The 24,393-nt window shown below is 46.0% G+C and overlaps 1 protein-coding gene across 2 annotated transcripts in view; it reads left to right on the top strand.

Moving 5' to 3' along the window:
• STK39 (serine/threonine kinase 39) overlaps nucleotides 1-24,393 on the top strand; it is a 511,018-nt gene that overhangs the window by 262,706 nt on the left and 223,919 nt on the right. For both annotated transcript variants that reach the window (XM_075318852.1, XM_075318853.1), the window contains exons 13-14: nucleotides 77-136; nucleotides 1,749-1,816. In XM_075318852.1, the coding sequence (XP_075174967.1) occupies nucleotides 77-136; nucleotides 1,749-1,816 (128 nt within the window). The remainder of the gene's footprint in view (nucleotides 1-76; nucleotides 137-1,748; nucleotides 1,817-24,393) is intronic.

Genomic DNA, 24,393 nt, shown 5'->3' with positions numbered 1-24,393 from the left:
TTGCCGCCTGTCAAACAGCGTAACACAATATATTTATGACACCAACCTAACTATTCTTTTGTTTTTTGCTTTTTAGACTTCTACAGACAGCAATACGCAAACAAGATTGCAAAATCTAAATCTACAGGATACTCAGGTAATCGGCGACCGGCCGCGCAGCGTGTCTTCATCAACTTCTAATGACTGAAAGTGTGAATATGAGTGAATGAATAGAAGAGTAGTGATAGAGTATGAAGAAGGTAATACATACATGATCAGAGCCACTGAGTATGCTGAAACAGAGACCAAATATCTCAATTTTGATTTATATACAAGAGCTGTCCTGAGGTCATGCTCTCTGTCTCAAAAAATGTAAGGAGTGCGACAGAAAAAAAAAAGTGGTATCCGAGGTACACATCATCCGCACCCGCCACGTTACGGGAAAATGGAGGTACTGGCTGGGTGTGTGCTGCTATTACCTTGGCATTACGCCTCTGCAGACCACACACTGCCTCTGGACAAGGCCTTGTGCTCAAGTAATTCCTCTCATCTTGGCCTAGTCCAAGGACAGGAGGAATTACTTGTTACATAAGTCCAGGAAACCATCATGTGCAGCTCCATATTCCCCTGTGAGGACCTCCCTGTCCGAGGTACGACTCTTCACTACTGCTCTCTCAACACATTCGATGAGGGCGACACTCCTTGCTGTGCCAGTGCATCTTCAGCTCTCCATAACATAACCCGGTCATCTTCTAGTTTTTTGTCCCTAAAGGCCCCGTTACACGCTACGATTTACCTGACGATCTCAGTAGTGATGTGACACGCCCATATCGTAGTTACGATTTGCCGAGATCGCACATAGGTAATTTATTAGCGGTCACACGTAACGATCTCACAAGCGACGCAAAATCGTTCAACGATATATTGTTTGACCAAGGCGGTCGTGTGGATGTTGTTCGTCGTTCGCAGGGTGTCAAACGTACCAATATGTCTGCTGCGTTCCAAACGATGAACAATATTTTGAAACTGAACGACGTGTCAACGATCAACAATTTTCAACCTATTTGCGATCGTTCGGAGTCGCACGTAGGTGTCACATGCAATGACGTCGCTAACGATGCCGGATGTGCGTCACGGAATCCGTGACCCCGCCGACATATCGTCAGATAAATCGTAGCGTGTAACGGGGCCTTAAAACCTGGCTACGCTCTAGCTTCTAGTATGGGTGATCTTTTGTTAAGACCCACTTGCCTGAGTTAAGGAATTCTTCCTTCTGTTGAGTCCTTGCTATGCCCCCTTGCCTGAGTTCTGGAATTCGTCGGCTTCCATTTAATCTTAATTTCCTTCAGGGCTAATATATGGTGGTCTACTTCCATAACACACAAACTCGCATCCATATACAGGTCTGCAAATAACAAGACCATGGGTCTGTTTCCCTGCCACTCAAGACCAGAAGGCCACAACAAGTGACAAGACTTGGTGGTCTCCCCTCACCAATGATTGGGGAGAGCCTATTTTGCACCAATCATTCAATCAGGGCTATCACCCCAGTGGAACTGAGACCTCAGAAAAGTTCGACTCCCACAAAAGTGTCAGTGGAGCGTGGGTGCTGGTGGGTAAGGTATTTATAAGGAGCTTTGCTCTCCTTACCTGTGGTCATTGGACTCCACTATTATTCAATGCCACTGCGACTGAAGGGAGCACAGCCACAGCACGGAAACTAGCATCATGCCAAGTCTCTGAAATAATAAACATGTTATGTATTTTAGGCACTATCCAATGAAAGCCATCCAGACAACAGACCTCCATCTGCGGTCAACCTTGTTCTTAGACTAAGGTAAGAAATGCTGTTTCCTCCAGATGCTTCTTCACATGAAGGACTCCAATGTGTGAATCTGTGTATTTTACATACAAAATGTGTATTGGGAATGGTCTTAGAAATGGAGGAGAGAAAGGGCCCAGCAGCTTTAAGAGATGGTTGACTACAGAGGAAACTTTGGTTGGCCAATATACTGTAGTACCTGGTAAAGGCGTTGGAAGTAATTGTCCTTGGGCTTCACCATTTCCTTATGGAAAAAGCAAATCATGGGCCATGGTGGACATTCTGTGATGGGTATAAGGTGGCATGCTTTTTTTTTCTTACCAATGGTAGACTTTGAGTCTTGGGGCAAGTGTAGTATCGGTAATTTTGTGATTTTACATCAACGCATGAACCCATAGCGAATGACGGAGCAGAAATGAGAGACAGAATTCTACCTGCCATGAACATGTAAGTCTAAATATTGCATCATCTCAGGGCTACCTTTGCTCTTCACTCAACATATCCTCAGTGTCATGCGATGTTCAGCTCTGCATGCACTTGGTGGCACGGTGGCGTCAGACTCTGTTCACACTTCAGTCTGACAAGCAATCTGGGGCTTTAGAGTTGTTCAACCAGTGCTGGGTGTCAGCTGGTTCAGGTTCACTGGTCTTCAGCCTGCAGAAGTTAATACCTGCAGACTGGTGAGCAAGAACTAGGAGCTCAGGTTGCGGATTGCCACCTGCAGTTGCCTCCTTCGTATTTAAGATACAGGTTTCATCCAGTATGTGCCGATGATAGCTTCAGCATAGCTCCAGCGATCCCGGTCCTTTTGGTGAGCCTGTTTATAGTGATCTGTGTAGTGATTTTTGAGTGGTGTGGACGTTCCTCTGTTGTGTAGTTATTGCCTACCCTTTTCTTTATTCCCCTGTATACATATTGTCTCTCTTTTGTGTTTTGAGTGCAGTGTGTATGGGTTTTTCGTTCTCCCCTGTCCGTTTCATTTCTGTAGGGTTTTGTTGTTGTGTTTCTGGACCCAAGGGTGAGGGAGTAAGATAAGGGCTCTTACAAGAGTCAGGGTCACGCTGGGGGCTCGGACTTGGCTACCATCAAACCTACCTCCGAGATAAGGGACAGCGCAGGGTCTTGAGTCTGAGTGCCAGCCTAGGGACCCCTTTCCCGTCATTATATACCTTGTGACACTGAGATGCCATGCTTTTAAAATAAAAAAGCTTTAAAAAAAACCCAAAACAACAACATGATTTCACGATACTTTGTCAGGAGTTAGTTATGCTTTGTGTCAGTTTCTGGCCACATAGCGGTTATGATGTGATTTGCACCCTCTTAAAGATTTTGGCAACTTGTCACAATATTTTATTAAATTGTTCTTGAGAAAAGTTTTAATTTTTTTTATGAAATTTGAGCAAAGGTAAATGTAGACACTTCTGTATGATACTTCTGATGTCAGATGAAGCATGTTCCCACATATGCGATCTGTGCCGCTGTGCTAAGCAACCCCTAAAAAGTCACCAAATATAACGAAACGTTCTGGCAGACTGTAATATTACATTCAGAATTGTGATTTCAAACGTTTCTTCTTGATGGATGCTGTCTGTGCCTTTTTGAGGACAAATCTGTTTACAGCCATCAGAGTCTCCGACTTGTTTAACTTGATATTCTGCTCATTTATAGCCGTGTCAGTCGAGCCCTCTGAATCAGCCTGTGATGGATATGGAGCTGTCCTTTCCCAGACAAGTTTGTTTATAACACATAACAAATTTTAAAGAGGCTGAAGAGTTATAGAGTTTGATCGGCTCAATTTTTAATGACAGTGCGCTCCAATATCACTGGTTGTCCTCTGTAGATGGTTGACCCTTCATGACCTCCTTTGTATCTATCGGTATTTGCACTTTCATACAACATTATATTAGGTTACTTTATAAGTTATATTTACCTCTATATTTTGCTATACTTCTGTCAGGCCATTGGTTCTCCTTTGGGAAACAAGCTGAGTATGGCGTCTTGGGAAAAAAAACATGCAAATTAGCTCTACCAAGAACGGGGTTATACAGATCAACCCAATTTCAACAAACGAGAAAGCAGCTGTGATACTAGTCACTACTTACGGATAGTATAGACAGAGGAGTAGTCAGGAAAGCCAGGTTCTGGTAACAAGAGGACCCGTATGATCACATGGAGTAAACAGAGCTGTAGTCAGGTTACAATCAGAGGGTCAGAATTCCAGGAGAGCACGTAATAGGTTCAGGGAGAAAACAGAGATGTGGTCAGGTAACGGTCAGAGGTCAAAAGCCGGGAGGTCACGACTGGAACAGGGAACGGGCAGAGAGGAGTTAAATAACAGTTCGGGGGCAGAAAACAAAGATCAGAACACTAATGGCTGCTTTACACGGTACGACCGATTGTGCGATTTCACAATCGATCGTACCCGCCCCCGTCCTTTTTGCGTCACGGGCAAATCGCTGCCCGTGTCGCACAAAGTTAGTAACCCCCGTCACACATACTTACCTCTCGTGCGACCTCGCTGTGGGCGGCGAACGTCCACTTCCTGGAGTGGGAGGGACGTTCGACGTCACACGGCCGCCGGCCAATAGAAGCAGAGGGGCGGAGATGAGCGGGACGTAAACATCCCGCCCACCTCCTTCCTTCCACATAGAGCCGGCGGCAACCGCGGGAGGCAGGTGAGCTGCTCATCGTTCCCGTGGTGTCACACGGAGCGGCGTGTGCTACCACGGAAACGATGGTCAACTAAATTAAACGATATTATGGAACCTAGCGAGCAGTACCCGACTCACGATTTGTGAGCGATACTGCGTCGCTAGGAGGTGTCACACAGGCCGGCATCGCCAGCGATGCCGGATGTGCGGCACAAAAACCGTGACCCCGACGATCTATCGCACGATAGATTGTCTGGTGTAAAGCAGCCTTAAGGCCTAAGACACACGGCATGAAAATCGGACCGAGTGGAGTGCGATAAAACATTGCATTCCACTCGGACCAATATTAACCTATGTGTCAGCGCACATGAGCGATTATTTTCTCGGCCCCAATCGGACTGAGAAAACAATCGCAGCATTCTGTGATTGTAATGCGAGACTCTTTCTCTCGCACCCTATTCAAGTCTATGGGGCGAGAGAAAGATCGCACTGCAATTGCAGTATACCGGTGTACCGCGAGTGCAGGGCATGAATGGCAATAGCCGGCTATGGAGGAGAGAGGGAGATAAATCCCTCCCTCTCCTCCGTGCCAGCCCGCCCCTCCTCAGCGTGGGCCCGCCCATCCTCAGCGTTACCCCCCCCCCCGCAGCTGTGGCCCGACTGCATGATCGGACCTTAGTCGCAGTGACACTCGCATGCCAGCGTGAGCCGAGTGTCATGCGAGGATCGCATTAGTCCCTGTGTGGCCCCGGCCTAACAGAGACACAAGCCAACAGCACAACTGCAGAACCAGAAAATACAACTGGCAAGGTTCTGGGCAAGCATGCTCAGTAAAGAAGCCTGAGCAATTACCAAGAAGGTGGAACACCTGAGTAATCAGCACCTCCCAGAACCTGCATGGAATCCTGTGCTGTCAATCAAGCTGCCAGCTCAGTAGCTCAGAAAGTGCAGCAGAGCATCTCCTAATGTGCAAGATGCTCTTGCAAAGAGGTATCGTGACAGCAGCTATAGCCTTAAGGAGGGCAGTGGCAAAGATAGCAATGAAAACACAGAAAGAGAAAATAAGTACCATATAGAAGTTGTGGTGATACATAAGCTAGTGAAGATATCAGCGCTGGATATACACAGACCTGAAATCCAGCCTATATTATAGGAAGCAACACTCCCAGAAGAAAATAATATGTAACTTGTATCAGTTTGCAAACTCCATATTAAGTACTGTAGTCTGAAAATAAAGGAATGAAGATTGCAGACTGAAACTTAAGGGTGCTTTACACGCTGCGACATCGCTAGCGATATATTGTCGGGGTCACATTATTAGTGACGCACATCCGGCGTTGTTAGCGACATCGCAGCGTGTGACAGCTAGGAGCGACATGCAACGATCGCAAAAACAGCAAAAATCGTTGATCGTTCACACGTCGCTCCTTTTCTTAATATCGTTGGTGGTGCATGCCGCTGGTTGTTTGTCGTTCCTGTGGCATCACACATCGCTATGGTGTGACACCGCAGGAACGACGAAGATCTCCTTACCTGCGTCCACCGGCAATGAGGAAGGAAGGAGGTGGGCGGCATGTTCCGGCCGCTCATCTCCTCCCTTCCTCTGCTATTGGGCGGCCGCTTAGTGACGCCGCAGTGACGTCGCTGTGACGCCGAACGCACCTCCCCCTTGAAGGAGGGATTGTTCGGTGGTCACAGCGATGTCGTTAAAGAGGTATGTGCGTGTGAAGCTGCCGTAACGATATTGTTCGCAACGGCAGCGATCACCACATATCGCAAGCACGACGGGGGCGGGTGCTATCGCGCACGACATCGCTAGCAATTGCTAGCGATGTCGCAGTGTGTAAAGCACCCTTTAGTGTGATTTTATGAACTAAAAGTCACCACTTGTATATTTAACCTCTTCACAACCTTTGACATTCATTTACGTCAAGGGCTGTATCGCTGCCTTTGATGCGGGCTCACACACCGAGACCGCATCTTTCACCTTACATGACTCACATGACATGTGCCTCTAAAGGCTGCTTTACACGTTACAATGTATCGTGCACCCGCCCCCATCGTTTGTGCGTCACGGGCAATGTTGTAACCCCCGTCACACGCACTTACCTGCTGAGCGACCTCGCTGTGGGCGGCGAACATCCACTTCCTGAAGGGGGAGGGACGTTCGGCGTCACAGTGACATCACACAGCGGCCGGCCAATAGAAGCGGAGGGGCGGAGATGAGCGGGACGTAACATCCCGCCCACCTTCTTCCTTCTGCATTGCCAGCGGGACACAGGTAAGTTGTGTTCATCGTTCCCGGGGTGTCACATGGAGCGATATGTGCTGCCACGGGAACAATGAACAACCGGATGTTCGATTTTTAGAAAATAAGCGACGTGTCAACGATGAATGAGAAGATGAGTATTTCTGCTCGTTCATAGCTGTCACACGCTACGATATCACTAACGATGCCGGATGTGCGTCACTAACGACGTGACCCCGCCGACATCTCGTTAGATATATCGTAGTGTGTAAAGCGGGCTCTACAGTCGCAGGTGGATCCGAAAAATTAGGTTCTTGGAAGAAGGGTAGAGAAAAACAGAAATTAAAGAAGCAGAAAATGGCAAGATCATGAACGAGTTAAAAATATATATTTTTTTCAGTTTCACATTATCAGTATGGAGAGGAGCATTATAGGGGTTATTTTATCCTGCAGAACAGGAGCCTGATTGATTAAAGGGTATCTGTCACCAGGTTTTTGCTCCCCCATCTGAGAGCGGCATAATGTAGAGACAGAGACCCTGATTCCAGCGATGTGTCACTTGCTGACCTATTCGTTGTCATTTTGATAAAATCAATGTTTTCTCTGCTGCAGATCTAGCAGTTATACAGAGCTTATGAATATGCTGAACTACCTGGCAGCCAGCCTAGTATTCCTGTAATGATAATCTACTGCTGATTAAACAGTGATTTTATCAAAACGACACTAAGCAGCCCAGTAAGTGACACACCGCTGGAATCAGGATCTCTGCCCCTACGTTATGCTGCTCTGATATTAGGTGGCAAAAACCTGGTAACAGATTCCCTTTAACTGATGGCTTGAACAGTGTAGAATAGCATTGGAGAAGTCCAGAGTAGAGTGATGTGGGCAGCTTAAAGCCATGTGCCCACGGGAGGACATACCTGCGGACTTTTCTGGAGGTATTTCCGCAGGTACACGCAGCAACTCCCTGTAATCCGCAGCTATCCATTGTTGCGGTATTTCTGCGGAATTGTTGCGGTAAACCTGCGGAAACAGTGCAGATTTCATGCAGAATTCCTGTGGATTTCCCGCCCTGTATCTCCATAGTGGAAAGGCAGGTATTCCTCAGATAATTCTGCATGAATATTTGACATGCAGTTACGTGCGGCTGCGGGAAATCTGCAGCATTTTCTGCAGCCGCAAAAACTGCAGCATTGATACAGCACTCCCCAAATCCCATAGAATAACATGGGGAGTGTCTGTACTTGCATAAACCCGCAGATTTATCTGGAAAATCTAGAAAATCCGCGGGTTTTCCGCAGCAAAATCCGCAGGTACGTTCTCCCTTGGGCACATGGCCTTAGAGGAGAGCTTGTAAGCTCCATTGGAAAGGGCTTATAAGCACTGTGCTCCTTTCCTAGGAAACTGGCCACTGCTGATAGACTGCAGTGGTGGTCGGTAACATACTCAACAAACTGTTAACAGTAAATTAAAAATCCCTCTATTCTTGAAAGTGCAGAGGATTTTTAACAACAAGTACTGTATATTGCAAAGTTGCATGGATGTAAGGTGAGATGTTTCCTTTAAAGGGGTTGTCCACTACTTTTATATTGATGGGTTATCCTTAGGATCATCAATGTCTGATCAGCCGGGGTCCAACAGCTGGCAGCCGGAAATGCTCCGTTTTTGAGCTGCTCTGTCTTCTATTGATCTGAATGGGAGGCCGGCGTCCAACAGCCTGCCCCCCTGCTGATCAGCTGTTCTCAGTCCCGGCGGCTGCAGCAGACAGCCAGAAATGCTCAGTTTCGGAGCTCCTCCTTCTTCTGCCGGGTACTGCACATCCACTTTCTATAGATCTGAATGGGAGGCAGATGTGCAGCACGCGACAGAAGACGGAGTAGCTCTGGAACTGAGCATTTCTGGCTGTCTGCTGTCGCCGCCGGGTCTGAGAACACCTGATCGGCGGGGGTGCGGGCTGTTGGACCCCGGCCGATCAGACATTGATTACCTATCCTAAAGGGGGTAAGACACGCAGCGACATCGCTAGCGATGTCTCTGGTGAAAGTGTACCGTCCCGCACTCGGCTGCAACCGAGCCGCTCGGGTCCGGGCTCATTGGTGGGTGGCCCGAGCGCCTCCGGACCCGGGGTCACTTCGCTCTGAAAGGGGTGCTGGCGCTTTTGGAGGAGGGTAGGTAGGTGCATGACCAGAGTCGTGTTTGAGTTCGTTACGCCACCCACGGGTTGTGGTGAAGTCGGACACCACCGCTGCGATTACTGGGCACCCGGGGGAGATGGTAGTGCAGCAAGATGTTAACCCCTCCGTAGGTAGGGATGATGGCCCCGGGACCCATTGGGGATAGGTGCAGGGCGGTGCGTGGCCGGATGGCACTGTTGTACTCAGTTATTGACACACACAAGTCTCTGGTAAACCAAGTTGATGGTGGTCGATGCCCGCAGCCGGTTGCGTCTGGTCCCCCACCCGGTTCGGTGGTCTTTGCCTTTCTCCTGCACCGTGTTGTGTACTTGGGCTGCCTGCGCTTTAGCGTCAGGAGTCCGCTTCCTGGCTTGGTAGATGTCGGGAGAGCCCTTTTGCCCGCAGACGCTGGCCCGTGGGATCTCTCTGCCTGTGCGGTGGCTTTCTATCCCCCTCGTTGGGCTGTTGTTTTCAGTCGGGACTTGGGTGGGAAAGGACCTATAGTCCAGACCGCAATCAGTTAATTAACTCAGTCCAGTGCGTTCTGGACCTCGTTTCAGGGTCTGAGTACCCCCCTTTGTGCTCCGGTTTCCGAGTCGGTTCCTCGGGTCGGTACTGGCGGGCCACTACCCTGTCCTGGTCCACCACGGTTCCACCGAGCCGTCTTCCCAGCTCCTGCAGGCTAAGGCCACCGTTTGCCTCCTAGCCAAGGTACCAGGGCTGCGACCCCAGCACCCGTCAGACTCCTTCACTTCACTACTGACTACTGACTGTGTTTTTCCTGCCTCAGGCCCTCTGAACTTCTCGGTGGGCATGACCAACTGCCTGGCTCCGCCCCCTGGTGTGTCCATCAAGCACTGAGAGAGGTGACTAGGGTTTAAAGTTTTGGCTGATGACACCTTTTTAGGGGACAGGTGTTGTGCGGGGGTCTATCTGTGACTACCTGGCTAGTCCAGGGCGTCACAAAAGCACCCGCCCCTGTTGGTTGTGCGCCACGGGCAGCTGCCCGTGGCGCACAATATCGTTAGGACCCGTCACACGGGACTTACCTGCCTAGCGACGTCGCTTTTGCCGGCGAACCGCCTCCTTTCTAAGGGGGTGGTTCGTGCGGCGTCACTAAGTGGCCGCCCAATAGAAGCGGAGGGGCGGAGATGAGCGGGCCGAACATCCCGCCCCCCTCCTTCCTTCCGTATTGCCGGCGGCCGCAGGTAAGCTGCAGTTCGTCGTTCCCGAGGTGTCACACATAGCGATGTGTGCTGCCTCGGGAACGACAAACAACCTGCGTCCTGAACCAGCAACGATTTTTTGAAAAGGAACGACGCGTCAACGATGGACGATTAGGTGAGTATCTTCCATCGTTAACGGTCGCTCGTTGGTGTCACACGCAACGACGTCGCTAACGAGGCCGGATGTGTGTCACGAATTCCGGGACCCCAACGACATCACGTTAGCCATGTCGTTGCGTGTAACGGGGCCTTTAGGATAGGCCATCAATGTAAAAGTAGTGGACAATCCCTTTAATGTAGCTGTAAATTCTGCCTCTGGTTAAGATCTTAATGTTTTCCAAGAAGGGGTTTCAATTTTATCTTCACAGTGGGGTCTTCTCCCCTCGGAATACCTTTTAGTTTTTGTGTATGAGTTCCTCTGACGTCAGCAGGCAGATAATAGCATTTCATCTCCATTTAATCTATTTTATGTTCCTAACGAGCAAAGCTCTCCCATCGACATTACGACAGGAGATTACGTTTCGGCATTTTATATATAAAAAATAAAAATTCTAAATATTCTTTCCGTGTGTCACAAATGCAACAACATGAAGCCATTGTCATTCCTGAGCACAATGGAAGCTCCTTGTCACTATTTGTTCTTGTCCTATTCGCCTCCGTAATAGGAAGACACATATTTTTTTTTTTACCCTTATTGAATATCTCGGTGTGACGAGGATTAATACTCTCTGATGACTTATTGTCAAGATTAATTGCTGTCATACATGAGAGTGGCTGTGGGCTGGCTGAATACTTCATTATGGTTTTTTTCCTCTTCTTTGTGGGATCACTGTAAGAGATTTTTAATGAGTTTCTTTCACACTCCAGCGGTCCGGCTCTGGCAGGAATAAAGTATGGCTGTTTTACAAGATGCATGTTTAGAACATTTTTCACCAGGAGATTTGATCAGCGATGGTGGAGAAATGACATACGCCTTTTAAAAGAACATTGTGACTGTCTAATAGGAGCTGAGGTTTAGAGCGATGTCCTCATCAAGTCAACCACAAAGGCGGACTGCGGGGACAGATTGGGACGGTTATGAAGTGTGGAGGGCACTTCATCTCAGCTCACTGGTCGTAGGCAGTAGACTCCTGTGCATATTATCAGAAGTGACTTTTCTATGATCTTGAGAAGTGCAGGCTCCGGCTTAATGTGCTGTGGTAGCAGAATACACAACTCATAAGAAGCCTTAAAGCGCACGAATCACGAGAATTTTCCTATATAACCTGCAGCCAGTGCTATACTGGCACTATCAGGCTGTTTCTATACATACCTTTAGTTGTCAGCTAGGATGTATAGGTTGTGAAACACAAGCAAGTCAAGTTTGTAAAATGACCAGCTTTTTGAATGACAGCAGCTGCCGATCAGCTGATAGCTGGGGTAGGTATTCATAGTGATTCTTGCCCCCTGCCTGTTACCTCCCTCTGGTATTTATGCTAATTCTAATGTTGAATCATTTTACTAATTGGCTAAAAGGACCTGTACTGATGTCATACCCATGTGACCAGAAGGGGCGGGGCCTCAGACAACATAGCTGATACCAGGAAGCAACATTATTTTTCTATTAGCTGAGGCCCCACCGCTTCTGGTCACATGGGTATGACGTCAGCACAGGTCCTTCTAGTCAGTTAGTAAAACAATTCTATAATAGAATTAGCAATAAATAACAGGGGGAGGAGGACAGGCAGGGGGGCGGGAATCACTATGAATACCCATTCCAACTATTAGCTGATGGGCAGCTGCTGTTACTCAACAAGCTGCTCATTTTGCAAACTTTACTTGCTTGTGCTTCAAAATCTATACATCCAAGCTCACAACTAAAGGTATGTATAGAATCAGCCTGATAGAGCCAGTATAGCACTGGTTTTAGGTTATATACGAAAATCCTGGTGGTTGGTGTGCTTTAAAGGAAATCTGTCACCCCTAAAATGCAAAATGAACTACTTATAGGGGGTTTTCTCCACAAAAATAAGTTGATTTTAATCAATAGATCTTGGAATAATTATCAGTTCCACAATTAGATGTGTTTAAAAAACTGTCCCTGTGCTGAGATAGTCTTATATATGTATGCTTGCTATGTACTGTGTAATGGCAGTGTCTGACTGTACAGAGACATGGACTGATCATACCACATCTGTTCGGCAGGGGAGGATGCCAAAGAGTATACAGACATTACAGCTGATTCTTTTTGTGAAGTAAAACATTTCCTTGTTTTTAAAAAAATGTTTTACCTCTAAGGAAGAATTTTTTGCAATCCCATGCTGTAATGTTTGTATAAGTTATTACTTCCTTCCCTGCCCAGGAGATGTGATATGATCAGACCATGTTCATGTACAGTCAGATAGAGCAATTACACAGTACACAGCAAAGGCACCTAGATAAGAATACTCAGTACAGGAACATTTTTATTAAACATCCAATGGTGGAACTTCTGATCCTTGGCTCCTGCCTGTATTCTTGGCTCCAGACTATATATAGTGAGGAAAATAAATATTTGATACACTGCTCATTTTGCAAGTTTTTCACCTACAAAGAATGGAGTGGTCTGTAGTTTTCATCATAGGCACACTTCAATTGTGATAAAATAAAAGAAAACATATGAATATCATATTATATGATTTTTTTAAATGATTACACAGGGAAAAGCTTTTGAATACATGACTAAAGAGAGGTGCAACAGGCCATGGAAAGTCATGAAACCAGCTGAAATCTGTCAGTTATTAGAAAGCAATCCTACCACATAGTGAAAAATAATATCAGTTTGTGACTGTAAAGTGTCTCTTTTTCAAGTTGTCACACAAGAAACATCTTATGATGGATAAAATCAGTGAGCTGTCTCAAGACCTTTGCAACCTTATTGTTGCAAAACATACTGATGGCATTGGCTACAAATTGTCAGTGGTTATAATCACTTTTTCATCAGAAGACGCACATCAGTTTTTCAACACCCTCTCCTTGTCTCTGAAATCACTCACTTGCTACACTTCCTGGTGTTATAGAATAGCAAGCAGCGGTTATAGTCAGGAGATGGGGATCAGAGTGCGCCTGGCTTCTGCCTCTCTTAAATTGAGTTTAAGGTAACGCTTGCTCTTGCAAAGCTGTCAAACAAGATAAGGGACAGTGCTCAATGTGCAAATCAGAGAGGGTAAAGGTGCAGTGAAGGCTTGAGCCAGGGATGCAGGGAAGTTCCCTCATTTGCATGTGAAATAAAAGTCAATTTATCTGCAATAACAACACTAAAATTTATAGCTGAAACCCAGAGGTTTCCATCCATTATCTATAAAGACACATCTGCAGGTTTTTCCTCACTAATAATGTTAATATAGGTGTAAAAGACGTTGTTTTTTTGTGTATTTTATTTTCAAATAAAGGATTTTTTCGGTGTTTGTGTTTATTACTTTTCATTTACAGGTTAGTAATGGGGGGGGTCTCATAGATGCCTCCCATTACTAATCTAGGGCTTAGTGGCAGCTGTGAGCTGTTATTAACCCCTTATAACCCTGTTTGCTACCACACCAGGGTAATTGGAAGAGCCGGGTAAACTGCCGGAAATTTCGCATTTCATAGATGGGGCAATTCCAGGCGTCTGCAGGCTGCTATTTTTCGGCTGGACGGACCAATAAGCACTGGTCTTCCCAGCATGAGAATGCCAGACCACAGCTGTTGGGTGTTATCATGGCTGGGTAGCAAAATTGGGGGGACTGCATACTGTTTTTAAAATTATCTATTTAAATAGCTAAAAAAAGCTACATACAGCTCCTCTTGATTTGATGTACAGCCAAGATAAGTGCACAGCTGAGGGCTGTAGCCTATAGCCTTATGCTTTATCTGTGCTGAGTATCATATGGGGGGGACCCTACGCCAATTTATTTATTTATTTATTTTTATTACAATCTGCAGCGACCCACAGACAAGTTCTGTGATTGCAAGTAGCTAGACACGCTGTTACTCAGACTGGGGGCATGTCTGACTGCAACCAATCACAGACTCCAGGACTGCTAGTGGGCGGGGAAAGCAGTGAATATGGATGAGAATAAGAAGTGGCTGCAGGAGCAGTTAGTCATGCCAACGACTCAGTAAGTATAAAGCGCTCGCTCCAATCTATATCCTTCTGCCACCATTGTTACAAGCCAAATTCTGGCCCCACAGACCTATATGGGAACCGGCGTCCAGCCAGATATCCGGGATCAATTCCGGGCCAGAAACGGATTTTTTCTTAGTCCGGTCCCGATTATCTGTGAATCCGCCCATCACTAATAGATACATGTCACATTGTAAAAAGTGTTGATGTGCATTGTCTAAATATTAATTTGAAAATATATTATTAAACTAACCAACACAATAACCTGGACACCAGAGGCCCCTCCAAGACAGACTTCCTTGGCTTTGACCATAAGCGTGCAAATGGTTGACAGGGTCCCGTGAATCATTTGGCACCACCTTTACAGGGAATTCCTAAACGCGCATATGGACAGGATAAGGGTTGTCTGTGCTGCCATGAAATTTCACACTTCTTTAACCTAAAGAAATTATTTTTTGGAATATGTATAATACAGCATGAAATACCTATATATATCTATACTTCTGTCACGAGTGTGTCACAGTCTGATGAGAGCTCAGGGATCTGAGATCAGAGGTCACAGCATGCTGATGATCACAGATCGGATTTAGTGCCTGCTCGTCATTTACCCTGAGTTGGAGTGTATTCAATTATTTCCAGTACTGAAGACGTTAAGGTGAAACTCTATCCTGTAGTGATATAACAGGTAGTTGTACTCTCAGCTTCCTTCCTGTGCCGGCTATAGCTCATGCCTGTCATGCGGTGTTCTGTTCCACACTCACGGGGTGCTGCTACAGTGTCAGACTCTGTTGACATTGTGGCATCTGACAGGCAACTTGAGGTCTCCTAGTTGCTCAACCTGAGCCAGGCATCAGCTGATTCATTTCCATTGCTCAATAGCCCTGCAAGAGTTAATTCTTGCAGGTCTTGGGAGCAATGGAAATGAACCAGCCGATGTCCGGCTCAGGCTGATCAACTAGGAGACCTCAGGTTGCCTGTCAGACTCTATAATGTGAACAGAGTCTGACGCCGTAGTGACACCCCGCGAGTGTGGAACCGAACACTGGATGACAATGCCTATGCTGTTGACTTGGAAGGAGCCAGTCCCTGAAGAAAGATGAGGTGTTACTTCAGTTGCAGCTAAGAAATTCCTGCTGGAGAAGCTGTGGAGTATTATTTGTTGTGTCTTTCCCCACTTGTTTGTCTTTCCTACCTTGTGTTGTCTTATTGTAGTGGCGAAATTAGTATCTCGCTGGCCTTCACTAGTCATCATGAGTTCAGGGTCAGCTAGGGCCTAGGCACATGGTGGCGCATGGGGGAAAGGACCCATCTAGGGTGGTTAGGGTGTGCAGGGACCAGCCTCAGGTGAGTGTTAGGAGGTGACCTCGCTCCCCTTTCCCTAGTGCCAGGTTTTTCCATTATATTGTTACCCTGGTGTTCCCTCTGTGTTACGCCACTCACCGAGTGTCTTCTTGGACTTGGCACGACAGATGCAGTCACATCGTACCAGCCTCATTTCTCAGAATCTAATGCATATCTGATCACGTTTCCGCTATTTCACAGACTGAAATTGTCAAAATGATGACATTTTTTGCCACCATGTCTCCGTATCCAGCATTTCCTAGCAAGTCCTCTTTGGATGTTGAATATATAAATCAGACAATCATCCTTTTATTCTGTACAAGGATATATTATGTATGCAGCGTCGTAACTCCGAGATTGCCTTATGTGTCTAGACCTGAAAATCTATTAGACAAATTAGGAAATGAGTGACAGATAAGGTGTTGTGCGTAGCTGAAAACTGGAAGACCTTTCACTTTTCTGGAATTTTAATATGTGCCGCAGCCCGAAGTTCACCTTTATAAATCTCGAAACAAAAGTAAGGTTTTGTCCTTGCTCACGTTTGAGCTGACACCAAGATGTGTAAGAGAAAGCGGTTTTGATCCAGAACGCTGCACTGCTGATACTTTCTGCCATGTGCTGGACCTCTTGTATAAAATCCAAAGTTCAGAACCCATTGATATAAAAATGATGTATTTCTTAAGCATTCGTTCTCATTTTTGAAGAATTCTAGTTGCTAGATCTGTCAGAGTCTTTGGAAAACTTTTTAGTAAACGGCATTGAGGGTGTCTAAATTTATTCCAGACAAATCCAAATGAGTGAGCTGTATATTATACATTTTTATCTGTGTGTCCTTCATCTTCTGTTGTAAAAGAAACCTCCTGCTCCCATCGTTGCAACACTGCCATGTTTCCTAAAGTGATGGGTCGGTTGCGACCGATCCAAGACAAAAGGTTGGTTCCCTGCTGTGAATGAAGGGAGCCGGTACCCCAGTGAGAGCCACTAAGTTCTCTAAGGTCTCACTGGGCGTAAAATTCCAGTGTTTGGTGGACAAACTCCCATCCATTCTTCAATTTCATTAGCCCACTACAAGTGGGCATGGTTTTGGTTGCCGGTGGATGGGGTTTTGATCTCGTTAACGTCATCTTAAATATGTGTTTGCCTTGGGTGAACACATATTTAATAGGAATCCAATTTGGATCCAAAACATCTGGCTCTTTGTCACGGGGTATGTTCCGATGGAACAGGGTCTCATAGACTGACCCTGAGACTGGGGTCCCTGTGATGTCCCTTATCTCAAAGGTAGGCTTGATTGTAGCCAGGTTCAAGCCCCCAGAGTGACCCTGTCTCCTATCCAAGTCCTGATACTACTCCCCCTTACCCAGGGAGCAAGCCAGAAGCCCAGTAACGAAAACCCCAAAAATAAGCACATACAAGGGTAAACGAAACCTCATGCACAAAATCAAAAAAGAAAGGACAGTATGTGAACTGGGGTATAACGTGAAAGGGGTAGGACAAAAATGCACAACTGGAGAATTCACACACCATGCAGAACCGCAAGTTGTTGATCACCATAGAACTGGATAACTACAGGAACCAAGGTAGCAGAAGCTATATCCGGCACTCAGCCCCAGAATCAAGAACCTTATTAGGGTGAAGGTGACTGAGGATGGTAATCACCAGCACAAGCCAGCGGAGCAGTGAAGCCAGAACCAGCCGACGCCCATTACAGGCTGTGCAACTAAGGGAAAGCAGGCTGTTTGTTGGACACCGCAGAGTCTGACGCCGGCAAGACACCCAACGAGTGGAATGCTGAACACCGCACAAGACTCTTTTTGGTGAATGGAGCCAACTGAGTCGGATCACCAAAAAGAGCCGCTCTGTCCATCACTAGTCACCTACTGAGCTCTGTACTTACTTTCTGTCCTGGCTGTACAGACATGTGACCACAGCAACCAATTACTGGCTGCAACACTGACCAACACACAACTGATGCTGCCAGTGATTGGTTGCAGTGGATATATGTTTGTACAACCAGGATAGAAAGTAAAGCCTGCTTTACATGTTACGATTCAGCATACGATATCATATGCGATCGTAACTGCCCCCATCGTATGTGCGACACGTTCAATGTGTTGAACGTGTCGCACAAATTATTTTTTACCGCCACACGTACTTACTCGTCCATACGACCTCGATGTGGGCGGCGAACGTACACTTCGTGGAGTGGGAGGGACGTTCGGCATCACATCGACGTCACGCGGCAGCCGGCCAATAGAAGCGGAGGGGCGGAGCTGAGCGGGACGTAAACATCCTGCCCACATCCTTCCTTCTGCATAGCCGGCCGGGAGCCGCGGGAAGCAGGTAAGATGCTGTTCATCGTTCCCGGGGTGTCACACACTGTGATGTGTGCTACCCTGGGTACGATGAACAACCTGACGTTCAATTTTTAGGAATTGAACGACGTGTATGCGATGAAAGTTTTACCGTTCATTCGCAATCGCACGTACCTGTCACACACTGCAATGTAACTTACAATGCCGGATGTGCGTCACTTACGACGTGACCCCGCCGACACATCGTAAGATATATTGTAGCGTATAAAGCGGGCTTAAGTACAGAGATCAGTAGGAGACTAGGGATGAGCATTACGGCTCTTTTTGGCCAGGTCGGGCCAGGATGTAAAGAGTCCAGTGGAAGACGTGGTAATGATGGAAGAAGAAAAGCGGGAATTGGTAATATAAATATGCTTTATTTTATTATTTTAAAATCTGCTATGTATGTATGTATGTATGTATGTATATACAAACACATATGTTATTTTTTATATGATCTGCTGGACATTTCCAACCCAACCTGCACATGTACCTCCTGCCACAATCTGCTTTATACCTTTTTTCATACTCTTTCCTTCCCTTTCTGTTCCCATTGTTTTTATGGCTGTGCCTCTGCAGAGTTGCCCACGTAACAAACACAGCACAACTATCATTTACAAGCAGGGAGCTGCAGATGGCTGAATCATATCAATTGAGAAAATGCCTGGTGATTAAGGAATTAAATAAACAAATGAGTATGGCTTGTAGTCATTTTGCAGAGACATTCATTTTAATTACATTTCTGAAGTACGTAAAGCAATTAGTTTAGAAAAGGTTGCTGCATACCAGTACATTGCATAAATATCATTTGCAAACTGTGATATGAAAGAAGATACCAAATGTTTCTTATTGCAGAAAACGTGGGTTTTTTTTGTTTATTTGTTGTTTTTTTTTAAACCTTGAAATAAAGGCAAAAAAATAATGAATACATTTTAAAGCAAAGTTTGATTTTTGATTGATGTTAGTTATTTAGACAGCAAATGTAAATTTTGTTATCTTTTATAACTTGTTTTCTATGTGTGTTTATATATTTTAAGTCGGTACTTATTTTTCAATTCAGTTTTAGGCTGAATTCACACATTTATGTTTCATGGTTTGTGTCGCGGTGAACATATCATTGGGATCCAAGAAGTAAGGGGGCACCATCCAGCTCCCAAGCACCAAGCAGCTTATCCAGCTTAATGTGTCTACTAGTGACAAGCGGGCACTACCATGCTCAGTACTCGTAACTAGTGATGAGCGGGCACTACCATGCTCGGGTGCTCAGTACTCGTAACTAGTGATGAGTGAGCACTACCATGCTCGGCTGCTCAGTACTCATAACTAGTGATGAGTGAGCACTACCATGCTCGGGTGCTCAGTACTCATAACTAGTGATGAGCGAGCACTACCATGCTCGGGTGCTCAGTACTCGTAACTAGTGATGAGCGGGCACTACCATGCTTGGGTGCTCAGTACTCATAACTAGTGATGAGTGAGCACTACCATGCTCGGGTGCTCAGTACTCGTAACTAGTGATGAGTGAGCACTACCATGCTCGGGTGTTCAGTACTCGTAACTAGTGATGAGTGAGCACTACCATGCTCGAGTGCTCTGTACTCCTAACTAGTGATGAGCGGGCACTACCATGCTCAGGTGCTCTGTACTCCTAACTAGTGATGAGCAGGCACTACCATGCTCAGGTGCTCTGTACTCCTAACTAGTGATGATCCGGCACTACCATGCTCGGGTGCTCTGTACTCGTAACTAGTGATGAGCGGGCACCACCATGCTCGGGTGCTCTGTACTCGTAACTAGTGATGAGCGGGCACCACCATGCTCGGGTGCTCTGTACTCCTAACTAGTGATGAGCGGGCACTACCATGCTCGGGTGCTCTGTACTCGTAACTAGTGATGAGTGAGCACTACTATGCTCGGGTGCTCAGTACTCGTAACTAGTGATGAGCGGGCACTACCATGCTCGGGTGCTCTGTACTCCTAACTAGTGATGAGCGGGCACTACCATGCTCAGGTGCTCTGTACTCGTAACTAGTGATGAGTGAGCACTACCATGCTCGGGTACTCTGTACTCCTAACTAGTGATGAGCGGGCACTACCATGCTCAGGTGCTCTGTACTCCTAACTAGTGATGAGCGGGCACTACCATGCTCAGGTGCTCTGTACTCCTAACTAGTGATGAGCAGGCACTACCATGCTCGGGTGCTCTGTACTCCTAACTAGTGATGAGCGAGCACTACCATGCTCAGGTGCTCTGTACTCCTAACTAGTGATGAGCGGGCACTACCATGCTCAGGTGCTCTGTACTCCTAACTAGTGATGAGCGAGCACTACCATGCTCAGGTGCTCTGTACTCCTAACTAGTGATGAGTGAGCACTACCATGCTCGGGTGCTCAGTACTCGTAACTAGTGATGAGCGGGCACTACCATGCTTAGGTGCTCTGTACTCCTAACTAGTGATGAGTGAGCACTACCATGCTCGGGTGCTCAGTACTCGTAACTAGTGATGAGCGGGCACTACCATGCTCAGGTGCTCTGTACTCCTAACTAGTGATGAGCGGGCACTACCATGCATAGGTGCTCTGTACTCGTAACTAGTGATGAGCGGGCACTACCATGCTCGGGTGCTCTGTACTCCTAACTAGTGATGAGCGGGCACTACCATGCTCAGGTGCTCTGTACTCCTAACTAGTGATGAGCGAGCACTACCATGCTCAGGTGCTCTGTACTCCTAACTAGTGATGAGTGAGCACTACCATGCTCGGGTGCTCTGTACTCCTAACTAGTGATGAGCGAGCACTACCATGCTCAGGTGCTCTGTACTCCTAACTAGTGATGAGCGAGCACTACCATGCTCAGGTGCTCTGTACTCCTAACTAGTGATGAGTGAGCACTACCATGCTCGGGTGCTCAGTACTCGTAACTAGTGATGAGCGGGCACTACCATGCTTAGGTGCTCTGTACTCCTAACTAGTGATGAGTGAGCACTACCATGCTCAGGTGCTCTGTACTCGTAACTAGTGATGAGCGGGCACTACCATGCATAGGTGCTCAGTACTCGTAACTAGTGATGAGCGGGCACTACCATGCTCGGGTGCTCTGTACTCCTAACTAGTGATGAGCGGGCACTACCATGCTCAGGTGCTCTGTACTCGTAACTAGTGATGAGTGAGCACTACCATGCTCGGGTACTCTGTACTCCTAACTAGTGATGAGCGGGCACTACCATGCTCAGGTGCTCTGTACTCCTAACTAGTGATGAGCGGGCACTACCATGCTCAGGTGCTCTGTACTCCTAACTAGTGATGAGCAGGCACTACCATGCTCGGGTGCTCTGTACTCCTAACTAGTGATGAGCGAGCACTACCATGCTCAGGTGCTCTGTACTCCTAACTAGTGATGAGCGGGCACTACCATGCTCAGGTGCTCTGTACTCCTAACTAGTGATGAGCGAGCACTACCATGCTCAGGTGCTCTGTACTCCTAACTAGTGATGAGTGAGCACTACCATGCTCGGGTGCTCAGTACTCGTAACTAGTGATGAGCGGGCACTACCATGCTCAGGTGCTCTGTACTCCTAACTAGTGATGAGTGAGCACTACCATGCTCGGGTGCTCAGTACTCGTAACTAGTGATGAGCGGACACTACCATGCTCGGGTGCTCTGTACTCCTAACTAGTGATGAGCGAGCACTACCATGCTCGGGGGCTCTGTACTCCTAACTAGTGATGAGTGAGCACTACCATGCTCAGGTGCTCTGTACTCCTAACTAGTGATGAGTGAGCACTACCATGCTCGGGTGCTCAGTACTCGTAACTAGTGATGAGTGAGCACTACCATGCTCGGGTGCTCAGTACTCGTAACTAGTGATGAGTGAGCACTACCATGCTCGGGTGCTCTGTACTCCTAACTAGTGATGAGCGGGCACTACCATGCTCAGGTGCTCAGTACTCCTAACTAGTGATGAGCGGGCACTACCATGCTCAGGTGCTCAACAATCAAAAAGACTGCTGGAACACCATTGTAAATGTGAATATTGTGCTAGCTAAAAAATATACAATCTATATAAAGTGAAAGCTGCACACCAAATTCAGAGTTCAATGCTTGGGTGCTCGGTACTAGTAATTATTTATCAGTGAGCACTACTATGCTCAGGTGCTTGGTACTTGTAACTAGTGTCCATATATAGCTACAATCCTCACAATTTGGTATGATAAAAGACCACCCAAAAACATAGTTACATAGTTACATAGTTACTAAGGTTGAAAAAAGACCTAGGTCCATCTAGTTCAACCTTCCTCCACCAGTTCTACATTTGGTCACTAAAGGCCCCGTCACACACAGAGATAAATCTTTGGCAGATCTGTGGTTGCAGTGAAATCATGGACATATTGTTCCATTTGTGCACAGCCACAAACCTGCCACTGATTGTCCACAATTTCACTGCAACCACAGATCTGCCGCAGATTTATCTCTGTGTGTGACAGGACCTTAAGTCATTTATAACCAACAATGTTGTGTGTACTGAGGAAATCATCCAGCCCTTTTATAAAAGCTGTTATAGTGTCTGCCATTACTACCTCTTGTGGTAGTGTATTCCACAGTCTGACTGCTCTAACTGTAAAGAACCCTTTCCTATTTAGCTGTCGGAATCGCTTTTCTTCCACTCGCAGTGAGTGCCCCCTGGTCCTTAGTATTGTCTTTGGAAGGAATAAGTCATGTGCCAGTCCTTTATATTGACCACACATGTATTTATACATATAAATGAGATCTCCTCTGAGACGTCTTTTTTCTAAGCTAAACATATCTAACTTTTTCAACCTCTCATCATATGGGCGGCCTCCATTCCTTGTAGTAGTCTAGTTAGCCACATTTGAACTGACTCTAACTTCTGAATGTCCTTTTTAAAATGTGGAGCCCAAAACTGGATCCCATATTCCAGATGTGGCCTTACAAGTGATTTATAGAGGGGTAACGATACGTTGGGATCACGGGATCTAATCTCTCTTTTTATACACCCTAAAATCTTGTTTGCTTTAGCAGCTGCTGCCTGACATTGAGTGCTGCTGCTCAGCTTATTTGTAATGAGAATACCCAAGTCTTTCTCCTGTTCTGTAGTCCCGAGTTTACTTCCATTTAATGTATACGCAGCTATAGGATTACTCCGTCCTAGGTGCATTGCTTTACATTGATCAACATTAAATCTCATTTGCCAAGTATCTGCCCATTCTGACATCTTATCCAGATCGTTTTGTAATATTGTACTATTAAGGTCAGTTTTTAATATCCTACATAGTTTGGTGTCATCAGCAAAGACTGACACTTTACTATCAATCCCATCCACAAGGTCATTAATAAAGAGATTAAAAAGATTCGGTCCTAGCACAGATCCCTGCGGCACGCCACTACTGACTATAGCCCATTTAGAGACTGTACCGTTTATGACTACTCTTTGTTTCCTATCTTTTAGCCAATTCCTTACCCAGTTGCACATAGTTTCCCCTAGTCCTTGCTTCTGGAGCTTTAGTATAAGGCTATTATGTGGTACAGTATCAAATGCCTTTGCAAAGTCCAAATAAATCACATCAGCTGCATTACCAATATCCAGGTTTGCACTTACCCCCTCATAGAACCCCAACAGGTTGGTTAGACACGACTTATCTTTCATGAATCCATGCTGTCTGTCAGTTATTATATTATTTTCTGCAATATATTTTTGCATGTCATCCCTTAAAATGCCCTCAAAAACTTTGCATACTACTGATGCCAGGTTACTGGACGGTAGTTGCCTGGATCTACCCTCTTACCTTTCTTAAATATCGGTACCACATCAGCAATCTTCCAATCCTGAGGCACCAACCCTGTTACAAGCGAGTCTAAAAAGATGAGATACAGCGGTCTGTCGATTACGGAGCTCAATTCCCTCAATATTCGTGGATGAATGCCATCTGGCCCTGGGGATTTGTCAATGTTTAATTTACTCAGACGTAGGCATACTTCTTCTTGTGTTAAATTAATTATATCGGGTGGTGGACTTTGATTTTTCACTTGTTGAATGATCCCTGATACAGTCAGTTCCTTGATGAACACAGATGAGAAATGCCTATTTAATATCTCAGTCTTTTGTTTGTCCTCTATAACTAACTTGTTATTATATTTTAAGGGGCCGATACTATCCTTTGTTTTCCTTTTGGCATTAATGTATTTATAAAAGATTTTGAGATTTATTTTAATGTCATTGGCGATTTTTCTTTCAGTAGCTAGTTTTGCTTGTTTGATTTTTTTTTTGCATTTCCTATTGATATCTTTATACTTTTGAAATTATATTTCTGTATTCTCAGCCTTTAAGATTTTAAACGCCCTTTGTTTTTCTTTTATTATACTTTGTACAGTCTTATTTATCCATAGTGGTTTATTTTTGTTCCGGGACGTTTTATTACCAGAGGGTATAAGTTTTTTATCCTTAAACTTACCCCATTT

The sequence above is a fragment of the Anomaloglossus baeobatrachus genome, chromosome 7 (assembly GCF_048569485.1).
Source record: "Anomaloglossus baeobatrachus isolate aAnoBae1 chromosome 7, aAnoBae1.hap1, whole genome shotgun sequence".
Taxonomy (NCBI): domain Eukaryota; kingdom Metazoa; phylum Chordata; class Amphibia; order Anura; family Aromobatidae; genus Anomaloglossus; species Anomaloglossus baeobatrachus.
Note: the sequence above shows the minus strand (reverse complement) of the source record. Positions and strands in the feature narration are given on the sequence as shown.